Here is a 20963-nt window from a genome sequence, read left to right on the forward strand (position 1 = left end):
CAAGAAACCTAACATATATTTGATATCTATCATTTATGATTATTAAAATATATTCTAGTATTAATTATATAGTTCTAATATAAAAGTGTGGGCTTTTATTGTTAAAATCAAGAGCAATAAATGCAGAAACAGTCTCTTATTCTTTATTAAATCAACAAGTGTCTTGGGGACTTTAGTTTAGAGCTGGCATGACCCTTTTTAAACTGCTGGTTAGAAATGTTGTTTTACGTTAATTTTTTCAAGATGTTATCTCAATAGTTGAAACTCCATAACAACATTCTGATTGTGTTTTAACCAGGATTTTTGACCATTTTAATCATCTTTAAATATCAATAACAAATGACAGTATAAGTGAATATATTTGACTTGGAGAATATAGAATTATTGAGAGTTTGGACTTATATTACATATAATATTTTGGAGATAATGTGAAATTATGTCAGAGAATTTAACTTTCATACATTGACAGCTTATGCATCATCTGAAGATACAATATATTTTTCACTACCTATAACAATACTTATCATGGGCTTATCATGGGCTTTTCAAATGTATTAGACTGTTGTTCTTACTTTTATATTTGGCATTGGCCTGACCCAAACAATGATGATGTAACTAAAATAGTGCTTTAAGTAACCAAAAAAGAGCATGAAACATCAGATATTTTACAGATATTTATTTTCACAAGTTAATTAATAACAAAAACACACAAAACGCCTTCCACTGCAGCATGTCTCACAAATATATTACCAACCATCTTATTAACAATTATTTCATTTAAGACATAACTTTGTCACATAAATATCATGCAATTAAAACATTTCTTTAAGAAACAATCTACACCAACTTGTCTTCAGAAAGCCTCGAACACACAGACACTGTGAAGGCTTCAGTGATGGTAAGAGAGTCTGAGGTGCTCGTTTCTCAAAGGAGCATTGCTCAGCATGGCAGGAGGACAGAATGGAGCCTGCATCAGCGTGGGGACTAAACGGGCAGCAGGGCCAGACATCAGGTGACCGTACCCGAGAGAGCTGCGAGGTGGATTCAGGTTCTGTGCACTGAAAGGAGAGGGGTTGCTCATGATGCTGTCAATACTGAACGAGCATTTTGCCTGCAGGCGAGGCTTTGGCTCAGCAGGGTCTGTGGAGCAAAGCTGAGCTCTGAAGTCTTTAGGCCCGTTGCTGTTCCCGTGACTGTTCAAAGTTTGTGGTAGAATGTTATAGGAAGAGGGAGGCATCATAATGCCCTCCTGCAGAGGCATGTAACGGATAGGAGCAGCGGGTGGGGGGCTTACCTGGCCATGTACGCAATACGGTTGCCCGTATGGCCGGTAGCAGTTCAAGTTGGAGTAAAAAATAAGTCCGTCTTTGCCAAACTCGGGCTGGTTTCTCTTGAAGCGCTTCCTGCGTCGAAGGAAGCTGCCGTTGTCGAACATGTCCTCTGAGGCAGGGTCCAGAGACCAGTAGTTACCTTTGCCCGGATTTCCGGGCTCCCTCGGGATCTTGATGAAACAGTCGTTGAGGGACAGGTTGTGCCGGATGGAGTTCTGCCATGCAGGGAACTTGTCTTTGTAGTAGGGGAACTTGTTGCTGATGAAGTCACAGATGCCACTGAGCGTCAGCTTCTTGACCGGGCTCTGCAGGATGGCCATGGTGATGAGGGCGATGTAGGAGTAAGGAGGCTTCACAGAGCTGCTCTGGGCTTTCCTGGACAGCGGGGCGTCTGCACAGAAACTGTTCTCGCTTTCCCCCGAGGAATCTGGCTCGGAAGAGTCAAATTCAGCACCAGATTCAGCCGAGGAACCAGGGTCCGTAGAGCACTTGTTTCTATAAATACGGACACTGGTAGGCTCGTCCTCGCCCACTATATCAATCTCATCCTCTTCTAGAAGCGAAGCAGGGTGTTGTGGAGCCTCAAATTCACCGGAGAGAGTCATGTTCACACGCAGAGTGGTCAAAAACGCGTAAAAACTCTGTGCCAAAGCTGCATTAATGTTTCGCCGTGCGTAATACCAAAAGGCCTCTGATCATGCGTAAAAGCGCATGTATCATTTGGTTCTTCCTTAAACCTTGTTTACTGGCTGTTTGCTGTGATAAGAAGGGCTAGGGCTTTATATGAGGGGAAACTGCTGCCCTGCAGGCCAGTCCCATTAACCCTCTGGACCTATCAGAGGAGCCCCTCGCCGCGGGGAGCCAGAGGATGCGATCACACAGGTGGGGGGGCTTAGGGGGTCTTGAAGTGGATATGGCCTAAGAAAGCTCAATGTTTAGATTTCCTTATTTCACTCATGTGTTTTATTGAAATTGCCCAACGTTTAAAGTGAGTGCCATCACGAAATTACATAACACACAACTAAATGTCCAATATTACAAATAATTACTGAAATCTTACTTTTGATGTAATTTTTCAGCCTAAATAACCATCGATAAGTATGGGCTTTACACATAAAAATCACCACAGTTTTATTTTGACTTATCGCTCAAGCCACTTTGAGTCCGGAATAGGCATTCTGTGTTGGGCATGCAATCATTTATATGATACAAAAAAATAATCATTAAAAATATGTTAAAGTTAATTCCTGATATTTTAATCATCTGATATTACAAGTCGTACAGCATCACAGTCGGCGGTTGGATGCTCTTGGGAATTTTAACACCACGCCTAGCCGCCGCTAAGAAATAAAGTGTTTCCCCCTCGGAACCCCCGCGGGTTCGTTTAGTTTGCCACCTCTGGATGCCCGTGGGTGGTGTGACCATGAAAATGGCCGTGGTGAGGCGTCCCGCAGGCAGGAGAGAAAAGAGGCAATAGTCGCCTTAACGAGGCCATCAGCATCAGAATCGAGTAGGAAACGGCTCAGCTGAACGCTGCGCTCTGGGCTACAGGGCTCAGCCCGGCTTTACGACCGGGATGAATGAGCTGAGCCATCCTCAAAGCAAACCGGTCCTATAGCGGATATGTGCTAAAACCGTGCTGCTAAACCATCTCCATTGCAAATGACTACGTTGTGAAAACTCCACCTATTTCCTCACCTTACTGCGCCTACTGTGTGAGAGATGGCTCTCACATGACTGCATACCAATAAAGCCCAAAGTAACAAATACCCGAATGGCTGCGATTTGTCAAGTATCACAAGCACTAACTTAATTCAATCTGAAATTCAACATTTAGTCTTAAGTGAAGCAGAGTTGATGCTTAGAAAGTACTAATTGCAAGAAAACCACATTATTATAGGTACAAATTAAGAATAGTTTTTAATGAAGGTCTCATTATAGGGGGAAGCTGAATACAGTAAACGAACCAACCAGTTTATCTGTACATGAAAAAAATACAGGTTTGCATGGTAACCTTTTAGGCATAATAATTACAGCCACACCTACATTATACACATTTTTGGAAAACTTAATATTACAATACAATATTTGAGTCAGAAGGGTTAAAATAACAAGGCTTGCTGATTGGATGCAGAAGTTGAAAACTCTGTAAAAGTTTGATAATAAAAGCTAAGATGTTAACGCTCTTAAAGCCTTTTCACACTCTGTTGAGCATCATCGTGAACTTACCACTTTAAAACAAAGGCAATTTGTGTCTGTTGTTATGTTAATAGTCTGCTGTTGTCACCTAGAACTAGTCATTTTACAAATAGCTTGAATCTTTATTGTGTTAAGGTTGATCAGAAAAGACTTAGAATATGTTCAGAAAAAACAACTTTATTTTGATATATAATAATTTAAGAATACAAGATGTTAGAGGCCAGAATTGTAAGCAGACCTATTTGTTTACAAGGTACAGTGTTGTATAACCCATGATAGAGTGTGTACATCACTTTTCAACTTCATAAACTATTTGATCACCCAAATGAACCTTTGTTGCATCTTTTTGTGGTCAAGTGTACGTTGCGAGGGTGCCACAAAGCACTACACACATACACACTGTTTATGTCGCTTTAAAGCAGGCAGTGGCGGATTACCCCAATGTGAAACTGTTTTCATCACTGCAGTCACATTAACCGTCCTCTGACGTACCTCGGGTTCTTGTAGGAAAGGAGTGAAAGTCTCAAACACAGCCCAAGAATTATGGATGGTCAAAGCCACGACATTTGCTTCAGAATCATCAGTTTTCGAAGCAAAGAGGAGAAAAGAGTTTGTAGCTAATTTGCGTTTGCTCCTTCCAACACTTTAGAAATGAACTGTTCCTGCAGAATGTTCTTGTCCAGGTTCCGACCTGCAGGACACAAACATCAGCATTGATATAGCACGGCTACACATAAACAGGAACACTTAGGTATTATAGTAATAGACTCAAGTGGGCATGAGGACTTCCCAAGGCAGTACAACACAAAAGACAAAATGGGTAAGGCTTTATTTTATGGGTTTGTAATTTCCTTAACATTTCAAATACATTTTCTATATAAAAGAACAAGTCAATGTTATTTAAGCGTTGAATTACATGTGTTGAGTTGAATTGTTGATTTCCAGAGATTCTACAAAATTAAAGGTCAATAGATACCCAGGGACATGTTTTACTGGAAACATAACCCCTCCATTTTTGTAATTGTTGTATATGTTTACAGGTTAAGCTAACCTACGTTGAACAAAGTACAAGGCTCAAATGAACACTGTCTTTATTTTTCTAAAATCATTTATACCAGATAATTTACTGGGATGTTTTAAGTAATTGTGGAACAATAAAATGAAACTATCATGCTTGCCAATAACTTACTGAAATATATGCTAGAATCAAGAAACAAGTTAACTGAGAATTTCTAAATAAAAGTGGTGTGTAAGAAATGTGTAACGATGCACACGTGAAAGTGTGTGTGTGTGTGTGTGTGTGTGTGTGTGTGTGTGTGTGTGTGTGTGTGTGTGTGTGTGTGTGTGTGTGTGTGCGCGTGCGTGCGTGCGTGTGTGTGTGTGTGTGTGTGTGTCTTCACCTATAAAGACCAGTCTGTTGATCCGCAGGTTCTCCTCCCAGAGCTGGGGAGTCTCATTCAGGTCATACAGCTCGTGGACCCCCTGCAGCATCACTTGGTGGGCTTTACCTGCAAATGATACTATACCCTGAAACACACAAGTCACAAGTCACGAGTTACACATTAACAGAAACTAAATGAAGCGGTTGGAACTGATTAACACAGATAATAAAGGGGCAGTTATTGATCACTGCTGCACCGGGGGAGACTATTGTGCCTTACTGTACCTTCAACCGAATGACAGTCATGGGTTGCCCTTCTTTGTTTTTAAACATCTTTTCCCAAAGGAGTTCCTGAAACGGTAAAAATGGGTGTTTACTTTACGGAGGGCTGCATTGTGAGAGAGCTAATTAGTAATGGCAACAGAAATACCAACTGGAGGGTACCTGGATGAAAATGTTTAAGGCGTCCTCACAGAGATCTCCAGCCACTTCAAACGTCACAGTTAAAATACTCTGAGGATGACATTAAATAAAACATGAAAGTGTAATCCAATATATACAACTAATTGTATTGACACATTTGAACATTTTATGGTTTTGAAGATATTTTTCTTTCTTTCTGAAACTTAATTTCTATATTTTAATTTCAAAGAGATACAGATAAATTACCCTTTTTGTGAAATTAAATTAGAAGGAAATTCAGATAGGCAGGCTTTGATGCAGCAGGGACTTATTTATCTCTAATTCAAAATAGCAGACTTTAAGCAAATACGTATTATCAGTCCAATAACAATAAATAGATTTAAAGAAAAATAGGTACTCATTAGGCACAATGGACAATTCAAAGTGTATATTTGTCATGTATTAATATACATATTCTTTCCTTGATTCATTATCATGAATGCAGATTTAAATGTTAAGGTGGAGACAATTTTGACAAATTTGTATATAAGTGTTTTATGTAGGACAATATCTCCCACTTAAATGTAGGAGAGTAGGAGTGTATAAATAAAAATAAAATGGAAAAGCCCAAGTGAAGTAGCACAAATGTACCTAAGATAAATACTTGGACAGCTATACACACTGCTTTTACGTGTTGAGATTCTTTTTTGCAGTCTGTAATTCAGAGTTAAAGTTCACTGATGGTATTTATTTAAAATACTTTAACATCCATTTGCAGTTTACCGAAACCTACAAAGTCATTATGACCGTTAAACAAAAGAAGTGTTTTTACGCCCCGGCTGATGACTTTGTCAATGATAGTGTCAAAAACCACAACTCCACTCGGCACCTGAAACCACTCTTGATCTGCTACACACACACACACACACACACACACACACACACACACACACACACACACACACACACACACACACACACACACACACACACACACACACACACACACACACACACACACACACACACACACACACACACACACACACACACACACACACACACACACACACACACACACACACACACACACACACACACACACACACACACACACACACACACACCATTAAAAGGGGCACTTTGTAGATATTTGGGGTTTTTGTGTTGAAGTGATAAGGTTACACACTTCCTTGTCATTTGGTATAACAACAGAAAAACAGCATTCTCATTTACATGAAAAGAGCAACACGGGGAAGAGGAAGGGGGAGAAAGGGGGAGGGTCTGAGGGACGGTTGAGCCTCATGCGGGAAAGGGAACTTGGAGAAAACAGACAACAATGCCGTTATTTACCCACACAAACAACCCTCATCTCTCCTCATCCTGTGATAAAAGGTCATGGGGATAAAGCACAAGATGAGGCCTAATTGCTGCGAGCACTCATTCGGTCTTAAGCCAGATGAAACATCAAGATAAATGGCATGATCCTGGAATAATCCTGGAATAAGTATGTTTCATTGTTTACATCTTCAATGAAAAGAACAATATATAAAATGATACACAAGAGGTTTCCAATTTAGATCTAAATTCTAATTAAAATCTTAAGCAAGGTACTGAATTTTATGACATCTGGATTTAGATCAAACAAGTGTCGAGTCATAACATGCAGCCAGTCTAGCCAACACAATCTGCCCAGTCTACTGAAAGTCTATGTTGCTGTGTAGGACCGAGACTGGGTCTATTTGCAGTGGGACAAGAAAACATCAAAAGCCTCAAGTGGATCTCAACACAAAAACCAAAGCAGGGAGGGAGTTTTCACTACAGTGTCACAGCCTGGGGGAATGCAAGGCACAATGTTAGCCTCAGGAGAATGCATACCCTTTATCCTGTAGGAAATGATGTGTTGAAATAAATTAACAACCAAAACAAGGAGAAATATAAGACATGCATAGAGGTAGGTTTCGGCAGACAATGAATAAAATGAAAACAATACCTTGTCAAGATGTGGTCTTGAATCTTTCACAAGTTGGAGCCTCTCAGCCAGACTTTAAGAGAGAAATGATCAAATAAATGATTTATTTGGTCCAATATGAGAAACTATTTCAAGCTGAAAGGACAGATCACTACATTGAATTTATTACCTTAACTACATTTGCCCATATCATATCTTATCACAACTGTTAGCTCTAACACCAGGCTAATCTTTGCACATTAGACGACGTGGAACATTTCAGAGCTACATTTTGGGATATTTCCATTTTTTTATAATTTTCTGAGCTGAATTAACATTATTTGTTAAAAAATGTGTTGACATAATAATTAAGTACATTTAACATTATCATCATTCTTCAATATCCCTGCATATCTCTTTACTCTCTATTATGGCTGCTGACACTTAGGGGTATTTTTAAATGTTTAGTTATTGTCTGAGCATTTATTCCATCATATCTGCTCCATAAATAACAATCTAAAATAATTATTTTAAAGCGGCATAAACGGATTACATGACTTATTTGGTGTTTTCTATCTGATGTTCATTGCTGTCTATCATGAAAAAAAGATAATTAATGTCACAGAGGCTTAACTGGTTAAATTGAGGGATCATGTAACAATGTTCTTTTTCTTCTCCGGCTTGTCTATACAGTTTTGTCTTTGAGTTTTGTCTCACAGAATGAAATCCCTACTGGGAGCTGTATCAGTGCTTAATGACACAACACTGAATGGACTTGTGAAAACTTTAGAAATGGCAATTAAATCCTACAAAACACCAACCACCACCCCCAAACAAACTACTGGCCTTTTTCTACCCATCAGACCTCCTCATCCTCCCCCTTCTCCCTGACCTCACAAGGAGGCTAAATGTTGTGTCCAGCAGCTTGAGCCCTGTGTGCTGTTAGTACCACACAGGCGGAGCGGCGGGGGGCCGCTTCAAACAGCCAGCGTGGGATGGAGGGGAGGAGGGGCCTGGACTCTCAAAGGCAGGGGGAAAGGAGCTATCTGTTGGGACAAGGGGACTCCTCGGGAGCCAGTGGACACACACAGCTCTAATCCTCTGCAGCTGGGCTCAGGGACACTGACCGAGAGCATGTAAGAGAGCTTTAACACCGCGGCCCGTTTTATTCACATGAAAGGATGAACACTGACGCTATTCATGAGAATGACATTCTGCAGGGAATACAATATGATGACCACCCTGCGGTGTAACAGGGGATTGCTCAATAAAAGAGTGTGTTAATTAGAGGGAAACATGATGAGCAACAGTATCAAAGACTGCTGGGTACACAGTTCAGACAGAAGAGCAACAAAGGCTATCAATGCAGTCCAAATAAGTTCTTGATCCGTTACTGTAAGTTTGAAATAGAACACGTTGGGTACTCTACATATTATCAGCACATTATGTATGTATGTGAACGAGAAGTTTCAGTGTAGAAATGCCAAAAATATATTCAAACAGTATAGCAATTAAATATGTTGTCCCCTAGAGAGCACCTACACATGTAATATATCAGCTGTGACATGTCCTGCTACTTAGATATTTGTAACACATTTTCTCTGTCACATTTAGTGTAGTCATATTAAAAAAATGTAAATACAATATATAAGTGCCTTTTCTTATTTTGCTTTTTTGCTTCCTCTTCCTTCTGAAGTTAGTTGATCATATGGTTTTTGCCTTTTTTCAAGAAATATGTTGTAATTAATAAACACTGTCACTATAACATCACTGTCAAGGCATTCCTGTATTTATATAAGCTGTAAAATGTTCCATATAATTAACCAAATGTTATTGATCCTAAAACTTGTTATGTTACTTATCAGCTGTTATGTTTTTGTCACTCAAAAAATATCTTTTTATTACAGTTACAGTTTTTAGTCGTACATTTCTTGACCAAACCATTATATATTTTTCTGAATAAAGAAATGTTGTGTACATAAAACTTGAATGGGCTAAAAACCAACTCACTGCGCTCCATTCGTGCTGTCGAAGGAGTGCAGATCCAATACTTCAGAAAGATCGACCCTGTGAAAGAAGATCTGGTTATAAGGTTATGTTGGCATAAACTAACATCAAGGCTAACCGGGTGAACTGGCTCAAGCTAAAAGTTGTGGGAATGTTTTTCCGATTAACCCCTCACTGCACGGCGTCTTTCATCTGTTCACCCTGGTCTGAACTCTGTGGGGGGGCACATCAGACCCGAAACACACCCAGACCTTTCATACACACTGCTTGTGTTAGCCAGATGCTACCTGGGACCAATAACACAACATGATGCTAACACATAAGGCCAATACACACACATGTTGGCACGCACATATGCAACCATGTCTACTTGAGACCAAGGGTCAAAGAGCAAAGATTTGTGGGTAACTGAACACCATTGAAGGTATGGTGTTTATTCAGGGTGCAGCAGTTTGTGTACGTGTGTGTGTGTGTGTGTGTGTGTGTGTGTGTGTGTGTGTGTGTGTGTGTGTGTGTGTGTGTGTGTGTGTGTGTGTGTGTGTGTGTGTGTGTGTGTGTGTGTGAGTGTCAGGGTTTTCCTAAGCAATGTCACGCCTGACTTTGATATGAAGATCTGAGCAGGAGCAGCACGTGGAGTTCATCTGTTACACCAAACAAAGCAGGAAATCTGGTACAAAGCCATATCCAAACACAATCTTACTTTGGTCGGAAAAACATACCTCGACTTCTGGCTCTCTAGAATCTTGACAAGACCATTAACAGACCTGAAGAGAAAGAGAAATAAAGTTCAATCTTTTTATAATTGGCGGAACGGACCAAGTTTCTTTTACCCCAAGCCCCTACCACTTTGTTTTAGGCCCTTGTCAAGGAGGCAAAATGTGCCGTTTCCAAATGTTACATAAGGATCTCAAATATAACATCAACAGAATACTCCTAAACAAAAAGAGAATACAAGAAGTCTGTGAAGCTGACCTGACCGCCTCTCGTATTTGGGCAAGTTCCTCCTCATTCACCAGGTCTGTCTTGTTGATGATGGTGAGGTCAGCCACAGCAATCTGCCTAAAAATAATTTAACACAATATTGTTTCTATTTGGAAAGTGACACAATTTACAGGACAGAAACATCAAGAATCACACCAAATGAAGATACTCTGTGTACGTATTGTCATGGCTGGCAGTGGGGAGCTGAGTGCTGTTTAGTTTAGAGGTGAAAACACAAACAAAGACCAAGAATGCAAAGGGTCATGCAACTGGTCTGTCTTCATCAGGGTATTTGTTCAACAACAACAGCACACAGCTGCTGGAAGAGACAAACAGACAGACGTCCAGGGAGACAGACAGGCGGACGGCAAGGCTCTGGTCAACAGCACGTTATGAGAGAGTGTGGTGGACACTGAGTATTTGGTAGGAATAGCGAGAAATCACCACTTTCATGTCCATACAGCACATGTAAAGCTTGCACCAGCATAAAGTTCAGTATTCAAAATGTTATATCATGTGAGTTTAATCCTTAAGCAGTGTGATTTCTCTTTGTAAGAAAACAAAGGAACTATCAAACTAATTATTCAAACGAAACATGAGCAAACATACCTGGCTGCTTCATTGACAAGTCCATCTGCTTTCTCCTCTGTTAGTTGCTAGAGAAAGCAGAGCAGGTGGCAACAACTCACAAATGCATTCAGAAAATGAAAGGACAACTTCTACATTTTAAACTTTAGGCAAAAAAAAACATTGGGGATTTTTGCCAACAGCCGAAAAAAAGGTGACAAATAAATTGGTAAAAGAATGACTTATCTTTCATCTTTGTAAACTAAGAGACTTTCTCAACACAAATCCACAGGAGATCGCCTTTTCATTTTCTGCTTGTGTCTTGGCTTACACCAGGGATGCAGGCGGCATTTTCCAAAACAGTTTAATATGTAATAACAGAGAGAGCAGGAGGCGTTAATCTGGATCATGACCCCTGAGTGTCACACTGACATTTATCTGTCACCAGATGCATCCCCACCGCTTTATATCCGAAGGAATGAATGACACAAATGTATTAAAAAAAACATAATAGCATGGCCAGTTCCTGCTTTTTTTATTTAAAAACCTCTGTACCAAGAGACAAAGGCCTTTCGGAGGGTGGGAAGTTTAGAGCTAACTTGAAGCCCTTCGGACAGATGGAGATTTTATGGGACAGATGAAGGGGGAATGCAGGTGAGTGAATGTGACAGTCCTATTACAATGGTCACATGCATCTCTGATATCAATTACTCTTTCACTATCAGTTATCCTCCCCTTCCTTCTGTCATTCTTCCCTTTATCTTGCCACTCTCCAATGAGAAGACAGAACAGCCCCTATAGGCTAAGAAATGTGTCACCTCCCAGAGTATGACACCTTCAAATTAGAGCCCATTATCTAGGTGTCACTTGTCCTGTTTCTTTTATATACCACGGGGAGGGCAGGATGTGTGTGTGTGTGTGTGTGTGTGTGTGTGTGTGTGTGTGTGTGTGTGTGTGTGTGTGTGTGTGTGTGTGTGTGTGTGTGGTGGCTATGCACTAGGGGTTTACAAACTATCTCACTAGAAACTAGTTTTAAAGCTTATATTTTAAGTTAAAATAAGCACAAGGTTTTTAGAAATTGCTCAGCAGCAAATAATACTGGCGATGTAATGCAACAAGAAAAGTCGGGCTGCAACAAATTATTGTTTTCAATACTGAATACAGTGTTGATTAATGGATTAATTAAATAAACTATTACATTCGCAATGTTCCACAGTCCAAGGCTACAACTTTAAAGTGCTTGGTATGTCTGGCTCACTGTCCAAAGTCCAAATATATTACATTTTGTATGCATTTGAGAAGCTGCTATGAGCAACTGTTGAGCATTTTTGCCTGATAAATGTCTTCACTCATTTACCAACTCTCAAAAAGGTTGTTGTTAGATGTTCTTTTGATTTTTTCCCGCACTAAAAAGAGGACTTTTGCTGATAAATAAGAAGCATCTTGAACATTTTGCACATACCTTCAGTCCATACTTGGCGTCGATGACTGTGACAATGCCTAGAATGAACAAAGTAGAAATAAAGTGATCAGAGAATCAAATTTAGAGCCACAACTGCGCAGCCTTGTCCAATTTGCCTTTTGGGGTTTAGTTTTGTCCTTTTGTCTAAAGCACTTTCTCTGAGTTACTTGAAGTACACTTTTGGTCACAACAGAGCAGACAGCTGAGTATTTGGGTTGAGAAAAGAGACGCCATTCATGCAACACAAAAAAACAGAAATACAAACAAGAAAATATGTCACCTCCTACAAACTAGACAAGGAAATATATCTTTAATGCTTGACTATAGCTGGAGCTGTAACTGTTTTAAAATGAGCAATTTCCTTGAAAGCACCATCCCCGCTGGTTTAGATCTGGAGTATAACATTTGAGTAGTAGACATTTTGAACCTATTTGACATATAAGTGTTAATTATGTATTGTTTTAAATGGCAGCACCTAAATGTACTTCTCTTCTTAAAGGTGGGGTAGGTAATTTTGGAGAAACCAGCTCGAGTGCGCTAGAATTTGAAAATACACAGCCGGAACAAATCTGCCACTTCCTTACAGAGCCCCTCCTCCAACACACACGCACATGACCAATGAGGGCACGAGATAAGTTTGTTCACAGATGGAAGGCTGACAGGCAGGTAGGCCATCCAGTTATTTTAGCCGGGCCGGCTAAAATGATTGGTCGTGCTTTTTACAGTACTACGGCTTCCACAGATGAATTTTTTATGGATTTTTTTGTCAAAGCACTTAAGATATTCATTGCTATCGGGATGTTAAGAGCATTCCATGGAATATAACAAAAAGTGTATCTCGAGCCGGTTTCTCAAACTTACCTACCCCACCTTTAATTGAATCCAGTAAAACCACTAATGTTAGGTGTAATGTTTAAAACACTAGACAAGTAGATTTAAAGTATTCCCACCACCCAATGTACTGCATGGTGGACAAAGACACTGTCATAGTAAATATCTTACCATCCAAATAGATGTCACTGCCAAGCTCTGCATCGACCCAGAACATGGAGGCCACAGCTCCTGCAGGAGGATACGAACTGGCATGTTACATTGTAAATGGCTGAAATGCACACAAACATACAAATTACATTTTTTCAAAAATGTCAGGCAGAAAGGGGTTCTTTCCGTAAGTAAATAGAGACTGTCTTCTTCCTTCTTGGCTTTCCCTCTTGTAAATGTAATTTACTCTAATGCAAGTTATCTTTCTATTTTTCCATTTTGGCTTCAAAAAAATAAAGAGAACAGGAAAAAACATTCAGTCCCCTGGGATGCTACATGGGGTTCACTGTGGTTGAAAAGACAGCAAATTAAATATTACACAATAATATATTTTTTGCTACATTTCGCTTGATAATTGAAATAGGAATAATCTTATCATTACGACATAAAGTGAAAAAACTATTTTCAATTAGATCCACATTTAAGTTTTTCTGTTTAAAGTCCGAAACACTGTGTGCACTTCCTGCTGTCTGAGCTCTGTGAAGCAGAAACAACCAATATCAGAAGCTTTCAATTGTTAATCTCCTGCTGGTACATTTGGTTTGTTTCTATTTTCCTATGAATATGGTTTTTATAAGACCCTATGTTACCATGCCAGCCACAGCTTGTTCACATAATGCACTTTTGTCAAACTGCCAACCGAGAATAAGAAAGCATTGTAAATATTTGATAGATGTGTAATGAAAACACTGTTTTTGAGTGGCATGTTTCACATAACTCATCCACCCTCTTCCTAAAAAGAAAAAGGAGAATCCCTCGGGAGCCTTTATGATTGACAGCACAGCCACAGCCAATGACAGACCTGTCCTCGTCAATAACGAGTCTGTCTCAGCCAATGACATGGCGGAGGAGTGAGGACAGCCCGGTCTAAGCGTGCTCTGTTGGTTCTGTCTGTGAGGCCGAGTGGTGTGTGTCGCTACCTCCTGACACCTGTCACTAAGCAACACACCCCGGTTGTCACAGCGCTATTGATTCCCTGATTCAGAGCTCAGAGCTGAACGGACAGCTAGTGTTTTCTGGCTGCCCTGAGGAAAATAGGCTCTTTGGATGCTCCTGTCACAGCTACACAAGCCTGGTCCTTAGAGTTGGAAACATGTTTCACTTCTGGAAGAGATATCCAGGGCTTTATCCTTCATTAAGATAGATACATAGAAAAAGGGATCTATGAGGCATCTTTAAATATGTATGTGTACCAGGAGTGTCAAGTCGTTCTTGGTGGATAAGAGAAAGAGGTAGCACTCTCTATTGTTTTTTTAATAAAGAGTGCTGAAACTTGACCTTGTATTGCTTGTAGTAACTAAGAAATTATAAATATTAAGAACGTTTTAGAAAAAAGTGTTTATGTGTGAAAGTTTGGCGTGAGTAACTTTTACCTTATGTCTTAGGTTTGTCTTTTAATTGAATTCAACTTTATTTTGTGTGTTTTCATTTGCAATCAGTTGATATAACTTTTACAAATATATATTTATAGCCTATACAAAATAAATACTCATAATCTTATACACACTTTACTACTTTAATGCCACATTTAGCAGCCCTATATTCTGAATCAGGAATCCATTCTGAATAAAAAGGGGTCTCCACAAATCAAAATCCAATTGAATCGTGAGGCACTGAAACACACCCTACTGTTAATACCAATCCTCAGGTGTTATAAAGCTTTTTAAAAGTATTTCCTACTCATTGCATTTTTTGCATTAAGCAGATGTAGCTGTACCCCCCATTCGCCAACACAAGACACAAGTCTCCTCTTAGTGAACCTTTAAAGTGACTTTTCAACAGGAGGGAAACAAATGTCTAGTTGCTCTGCCAGCCAGAGCTTAAAAGATATACGGCTAATCTAATGATCAAATAGAGATTTGTATGATAAATGCTCACATTTTAACTTAACTCAGAATGTGTAGTACCTGGATCAGCGAGTCCAGTGGTTTCCAGCAGGATGTAGTCAAACTTTCCTTTCTTCTGCATTAGGTTCTCGATGGCTTTAAGACCATTGTCCCTAAATCATTAGGTAGAAGACCATAATGAATACAATGGCTTATGTAGGACTCTAGAACAAAATGTCAGCAAAACAGATAAGCAACCAAGTACAAACTGTAATCTAATGAAAAGATTGGTTGAGTTGTAAGAACTGGTCTCTTGATATATTATACCTCAAGAAAATAATCAAAAAACAATATTATAACCAGGGGTGCACATCACTTTTTTGCCCTGGTTCTCAAAGGAGCACCTGGAGATGTTGTTTGGTGCGCATCCTTAAAATGAAATAAAGCGGACCTTTTGAGGGGTACTTGACTTTATGAACAGGGGGGGGGAGAGGTACGCTAGTGAGCATGCTCATGAACTGTTCGCTGTTCACTGTATGCCTCGCAGCAGGGATACTGTGCGGAGTGCATAAAGCAGACCCTTCACGCGATAGCGAGGGGTAGAGCGAGGGATCGCAGATACCATCGTGCACGCGGACGGATTAAAAAAATTAAACCTAAATGGCTCGCGAATTATACTTTGGCGGCTGTTAATATACCTGGGCGGCCCGGCCAAGTAAAGTCTATGTGTGGGAAACCCTGCTATCTTACCAGTTCTTACGCAACTCGCAAATATCTCTCTCTCTCATCTCTCTTTCCTATCTCTCTCTTCTCTCATCTCTCTCTCTCAATGTTGGTGCGCAAATGCGCTTTTTTTCAAATGATCCGGTGCTCCTAACCTGCGCACCAGTTATGTGCAGCCCTGATTATAACGCACTCATTAGCTTAGCAGTTCATAAATGTATGTTAAAAGGTCAGACATTAGCTTAAGAATTCAAACTGAATGAATATATTTGAAACAAAAGAAGAAACAACAAGTTCAATCTTTAATTTCTGATTTAAAAAAAACTCCAAATAGACTCTAGTCACTGTACATACTTGACAGAGCAGCAGAGGCAGCCGTTTCTCAGTTCCAGCCACTCCTCGTACAGCTCTCCTGCCTGACTCACTGCGAGCGACTTCTCCAGGGCGCTGCCTGCAGGTGGAGGATGAGAAAGGTAAATCAGAATACAATTAGCTGATAACAAATTGGCTAACTACCAGGTATACAATATCGCTATTTATTTTTGCACGAATAGCTATTTCAGAAATGGTCGGTATACATACAGGTTTTTTGACCACTTCAACAACTTTGAGCAAAATAGAAAACTGGCCAAACCAGCCCATTGTTTATTCAACATTAACGCTAAGTTATGATACTCTAAGAAAGAATGCAATTTAAAAATATATGTTGTCGCAAATATCACACCTGTTGCTGTACCAGTTTGTATCAGAACTGTGGATCCTTAGTAATAAAAGTAATCTATGAGCTGTTTGCAGTTTAGGCAAAGTTGCTACTATGCTGCCCTCTTGTGGTAAACTGAGGGAATAACAACAAAAGCATCATGTGTATTACACATATTTGTTCACAACATCTTTGTAGGAGCCATTTTATGAGTGTTGTTGGTGTCTCAGTTTACCTTATTTATATTTATAGTGCAATACTATTTTGAACACTTGGTGGCGGGGTTTAGCTGCACCGAGTGTATAAAAGGGGTCACAGGTGACAGGAAAGATGAGGACACAGGAGGAAGAGCACACCGATTCCACTCAATGTAAATTTAACTGTTCCAATGTCCTATATTCTTTGCCATTACTTCACAGGAGGGTTTAGAGTGATCCAGACGTAGACACAAACAGATGATTTCCAGTCTTTTTCTGCAGTTTATAATGATGTTTATTTAGCTTTACATACCAAGGTTTAATTATACTGTGTCAATAGTTGTGGTATGAGCATCTGCCGGGCTGGTGGAATCAGTGTGCTCTTCCTCCTGTGTCCTGTGTCCTCATCTTTCCTGTCACCTGTGACCCCTTTTATACACCCGGTGCAGCTAAACCCCGCCACCAAGTGTTCAAAACAGTATTGCTCTATAAATATAAATAAGGTAAACTGAGACACCAACAACACCCATAAAATGGCTCCTACACACCGGCCCCTAATTGGCTTTAGTATGAAACAAAAACAATTAACAATAAATAATAAAGGATCTATGAAAAATAAAAATGGTGTGTTCTATGTTTTGGTATTTCATTCTTAATATTTTTTCTGTTTATTTTCCCTTATTTTAAGGGTCATCAGTCTTTGCTGTACTTTATGTCTCAGCCTCTTGGAGCAGACATATCGTGATTTGCAGTTCTTAGGTTGAAACAGTCGTGTTGCCATCCCGTCCAGCGCTGAGAGAACCTGTGGGTTACATTTTCACCCAATTCCAAACCTTTCCTTATAGGGTCCTGCATTGATGTGTCAGTCACTTTTTCAGGTCTGTCACTTGGATTCAGCCGGTGCCCTGGTACCATAACAGCAAAATCGCAGATGAGCTGCTCGGTAACGTGTTTGTTGTTGGGCAAGCTGGGATTTTCTTTGTTTACAATGGATACTGGATTTACAGCAGCAGCAACAGGGCAGCCATTCTTATCCCTGATGATGTTGTTTGTTCTCAGTTGACCATCGATCACCCACCCCAGTAGGGTCCTTACAGCGTATGGTCCATCTCGCTGGCTGTTGACTAGCTCCCAAGGATCCAGTACCTTGGATGCATTTGTCCCAATGAGTAGGTCAATGCCAGAGTCAATTGTTTGAATATTGTTGTCTTTCAAGTAAGGCCTTTGTGTCAGGTCCTCTTGAACAGGAATGGTGTGCTTGGAAACAGGCATGGTCTTGTGTGTGAACACATCAGGTTGTTGGTTGAAATTGTCTTTGTCAAGAGTAGATAATTCCAAACTTGAAATGTGAAGACTGGTTGCCAGCTTCACTTGGTTTATTGTCCTCAAAGAAATATGTGTCTTCTGTCCTGGAATAGAGGTTTGGAATTGGGTGAAAATGTAACCCACAGGTTCTCTCAGCGCTGGACGGGATGGCAACACGACTGTTTCAACCTAAGAACTGCAAATCACGATATGTCTGCTCCAAGAGGCTGAGACATAAAGTACAGCAAAGACTGATGACCCTTAAAATAAGGGAAAATAAACAGAAAAATGATTAAGAATGAAATACCAACACATAGAACACACCATTTTTATTTTTCATAGCTCTTTTATTATTTATTGTTAATTGTTTTTTTTTCATACTAAAACCAATTATATGGGTGTTGTTGGTGTCTCAGTTTACCTTATTTATATTTATAGAGCAATACTATTTTGAACACTTGGTGGCAGGGTTTAGCTGCACCGGGTGTATAAAAGGGGTCACAGGTGACAGGAAAGATGAGGACACAGGACACAGGAGGAAGAGCACACCGATTCCACCAGCCCGGCAGATGCTCATACCACAACTATTGACACAGTGTAATTAAACCTTGGTATGTAAAGCTAAATAAACATCATTATAAACTGCAGCAAAAGACTGGAAATCATCTGTTTGTGTCTGCGTCTGGATCACTCTAAACCCTCCTGTGAAGTAATGGCAAAGAATATAGGACATTGGAACAGTTAAAATTGCCATTACAATCTTTGTTAAGCCCTAACAAAATAATTTCTACTAATTATGATTTATTTAAAAGGGCATTGTTAGCTCACCCTCTCCAAATTCATTTAGTATGACAGCAATCCGCTTGTTGTGTTGTTCCGTTAGGATATAGTTCAGGAGTGTCGTCTTTCCAGCACCTACAGAGATACACATGGAAACGATAAAGAGATATAACAAAATGTATTCCAATTTAGGAATGCACATAGACTGCAATTGTCTAAAGCAAAATTGGCCAAATGTCCTCCAAATATCTATCGAATTGTGATCACTATGGAACATCACCATCCATTATATCACATAATTATGTTTTATTGGCATATGCTTATTAAAATTATGTTCTGACATGCTGGAAATATCTATACACAGCAGGAACTCTGAATCAATCAATATGACAAAAACATGATATATCACGAGACATAATATAAAATGTCGTGCCGTAGGACTGTGCTCTCACATTGTACATGTATGATGGTGCAACAGGTTAGGGTTTATAATGGGATGGGATTTTTGGTAAAATGTATCAAAATATATTTGTTAAAATGGGTTTAAAATATCTTACTCCTTCAACAATAAAAATACTTTCACCAAAACAAAACAAAAATGAAAATGGTGAGGAAGTGTGAAGCAAATTAATCATTAGGTTAAGAGAAACCCTGGTCCAGGACCAAGCGGATTTTGATTGTTATGAGGATGGACTGATAGGTTTTTAAGACACACCTTTTGCTAGCTTATTAAATCCGTGTCATACAGGCAGTCTCTCACCGAGGTATCCTGAGATGATGGTGACAGGGATCTGCTCTCCAGGACCAAGCGTGGTGACGATGGGCACCAACTCTGGGCAGTCATCCTCCTCCTCTATCACCATGCCGTCCATACCAGAAGTTATGTTTGGATCTGTTGAATCAGCACGTTTTATAAATCACTGCATTGATAGGATTACACAAAAAACAGAGGAAACAATTATCTTTCAAAAATGACCATATACGTAAAAAAAATGCATTGTGATAATAGTCTGATTGCATTTAGGAATGGTATCAAATATTCAACAAATAAAAAGACAAATGACCTGAAATCAGTTCATAATGGATACAAATCTGTACACGTTTGAACAACACACACAACGTTAAGATAATATCAACTCTCTCGCCATATAATTAGCGGTTAGCATAAGAGTGTGTTTACTGATTAAGTACATCCAACGTGGACATAATTGCCTTTTATATGCGCCACGAGAGCAAAATGAGCCACCCTTCATTCATTTATAGAGGCAGTACACAACATTACCCGAAAGTTCTTGTTATAGATGAAGATGTTCAAAGTTGTATTCAAAATGCTCACTTCTGCAATGCTGTCGCTTTACGTTTTGACAGTGTGCGACACAATAGAAGCTCCGTCAACTCCTGAAGCTGCGGCAATGGTTCCGCTTTCATTCACAGCACTCGTGACCGCTCGTGACTCGAAACACTTCTGGATGTATATACGGACAAGCTTTTTACCGGACCAGAATAAGACTTTAAATAATAACATTGTATAAGTATAGTTATTATAAACAATTGCCGCTTGACAATCAATACGCATAGGTTTTGTTTCCCTTCGTCCCAGCTGCAGTTTCGCTGAGCAGATGGATGTTTTTGTAATGACAAGTATCTACCAGAAGAGGGCGACATAAACCCGTTTAGCAGATGTATAACTTTATAAAGGAAATACAGGCTACCAGAAATACCCTTACACTAACAACATAGTAATCCTGTAACACTTTTACGTTTGTTGACACTGTAGTAGTATTATTGTGTCACATCAATAGCCTTTGTCGTGTGTAACTATATATCCAAATATAGTACCACAGAACTGCTTCCTGTTTAAAGAACAGGGTAGCCTTCAGTATACCATGTACCAAAGAAAGTTAAAATAATTAAATCATTCTCTTACAATAATAGTGCAATACAGAGCATTATAATGATGTGCATGTCATTTACATCGTGGCTATTCCAAGAATGAATACACTTCAGTTTCCCTGCGGAGGATGTTGTTGTTAAAGTTATATTCAGATCAAAAGGGCTGCACAATATCTATAAACATGTCTTATCTGCAGTGTGTGTAAATGTATTAATG

General features: G+C 39.6%; 2 protein-coding genes across 4 annotated transcripts; both read right to left on the reverse strand.

Annotated features, from left to right (window-relative positions):
- Nucleotides 1-670: 670 nt before the first annotated feature.
- foxd5 (forkhead box D5) lies at nucleotides 671-2422 on the reverse strand. The gene has a single exon (XM_079690759.1). The coding sequence runs from the start codon at nucleotides 1934-1936 to the stop codon at nucleotides 890-892; it is 1047 nt and encodes a 348-aa protein (XP_079546885.1). The 5' UTR covers nucleotides 1937-2422; the 3' UTR covers nucleotides 671-889.
- Nucleotides 2423-3691: 1269 nt separating this feature from the next.
- cbwd (COBW domain containing) lies at nucleotides 3692-20298 on the reverse strand. 3 transcript variants are annotated; one of them, XM_079689157.1, is made up of 16 exons: nucleotides 20190-20298; nucleotides 19614-19745; nucleotides 18902-18988; nucleotides 16226-16322; nucleotides 15230-15321; nucleotides 13284-13343; nucleotides 12282-12319; nucleotides 10862-10908; nucleotides 10244-10330; nucleotides 9991-10035; nucleotides 9275-9331; nucleotides 7307-7358; nucleotides 5356-5424; nucleotides 5197-5262; nucleotides 4931-5057; nucleotides 3692-4221 (listed from the first exon to the last, which is right to left on the reverse strand). In XM_079689157.1, exons 2-16 carry the CDS (start codon nucleotides 19723-19725, stop codon nucleotides 4148-4150), a joined length of 1110 nt encoding a protein of 369 aa, XP_079545283.1. In that variant the 5' UTR covers nucleotides 19726-19745; nucleotides 20190-20298; the 3' UTR covers nucleotides 3692-4147. The 3 variants fall into 3 exon arrangements, with proteins under 3 accessions (XP_079545283.1, XP_079545282.1, XP_079545281.1); XM_079689156.1 differs by having other exon boundaries at nucleotides 19614-19773; nucleotides 20136-20282; XM_079689155.1 differs by having other exon boundaries at nucleotides 20136-20278.
- Nucleotides 20299-20963: the final 665 nt, after the last annotated feature.

This window comes from Notothenia rossii (genome assembly GCF_949606895.1).
Source record: "Notothenia rossii genome assembly, chromosome: 6".
Lineage (NCBI taxonomy): Eukaryota > Metazoa > Chordata > Actinopteri > Perciformes > Nototheniidae > Notothenia > Notothenia rossii.

Bases quoted from the DNA above. Each gene is read 5' to 3' on its own strand.
- foxd5 (XM_079690759.1), bottom strand. From the start codon at position 1,936: ATGACTCTCTCCGGTGAATTTGAGGCTCCACAACACCCTGCTTCGCTT.
- cbwd (XM_079689157.1), bottom strand. From the start codon at position 19,725: ATGGACGGCATGGTGATAGAGGAGGAGGATGACTGCCCAGAGTTGGTG. The intron at 10,036-10,243 runs GTCAGCTTCACA...CTTTCTCTTCAG, and splicing joins CAAATACGAGAGGCGGTCAG to GTCTGTTAATGGTCTTGTCA. The intron at 4,222-4,930 runs GTGAAGACACAC...TGTGTCCTGCAG, and splicing joins CAACAGACTGGTCTTTATAG to GTCGGAACCTGGACAAGAAC.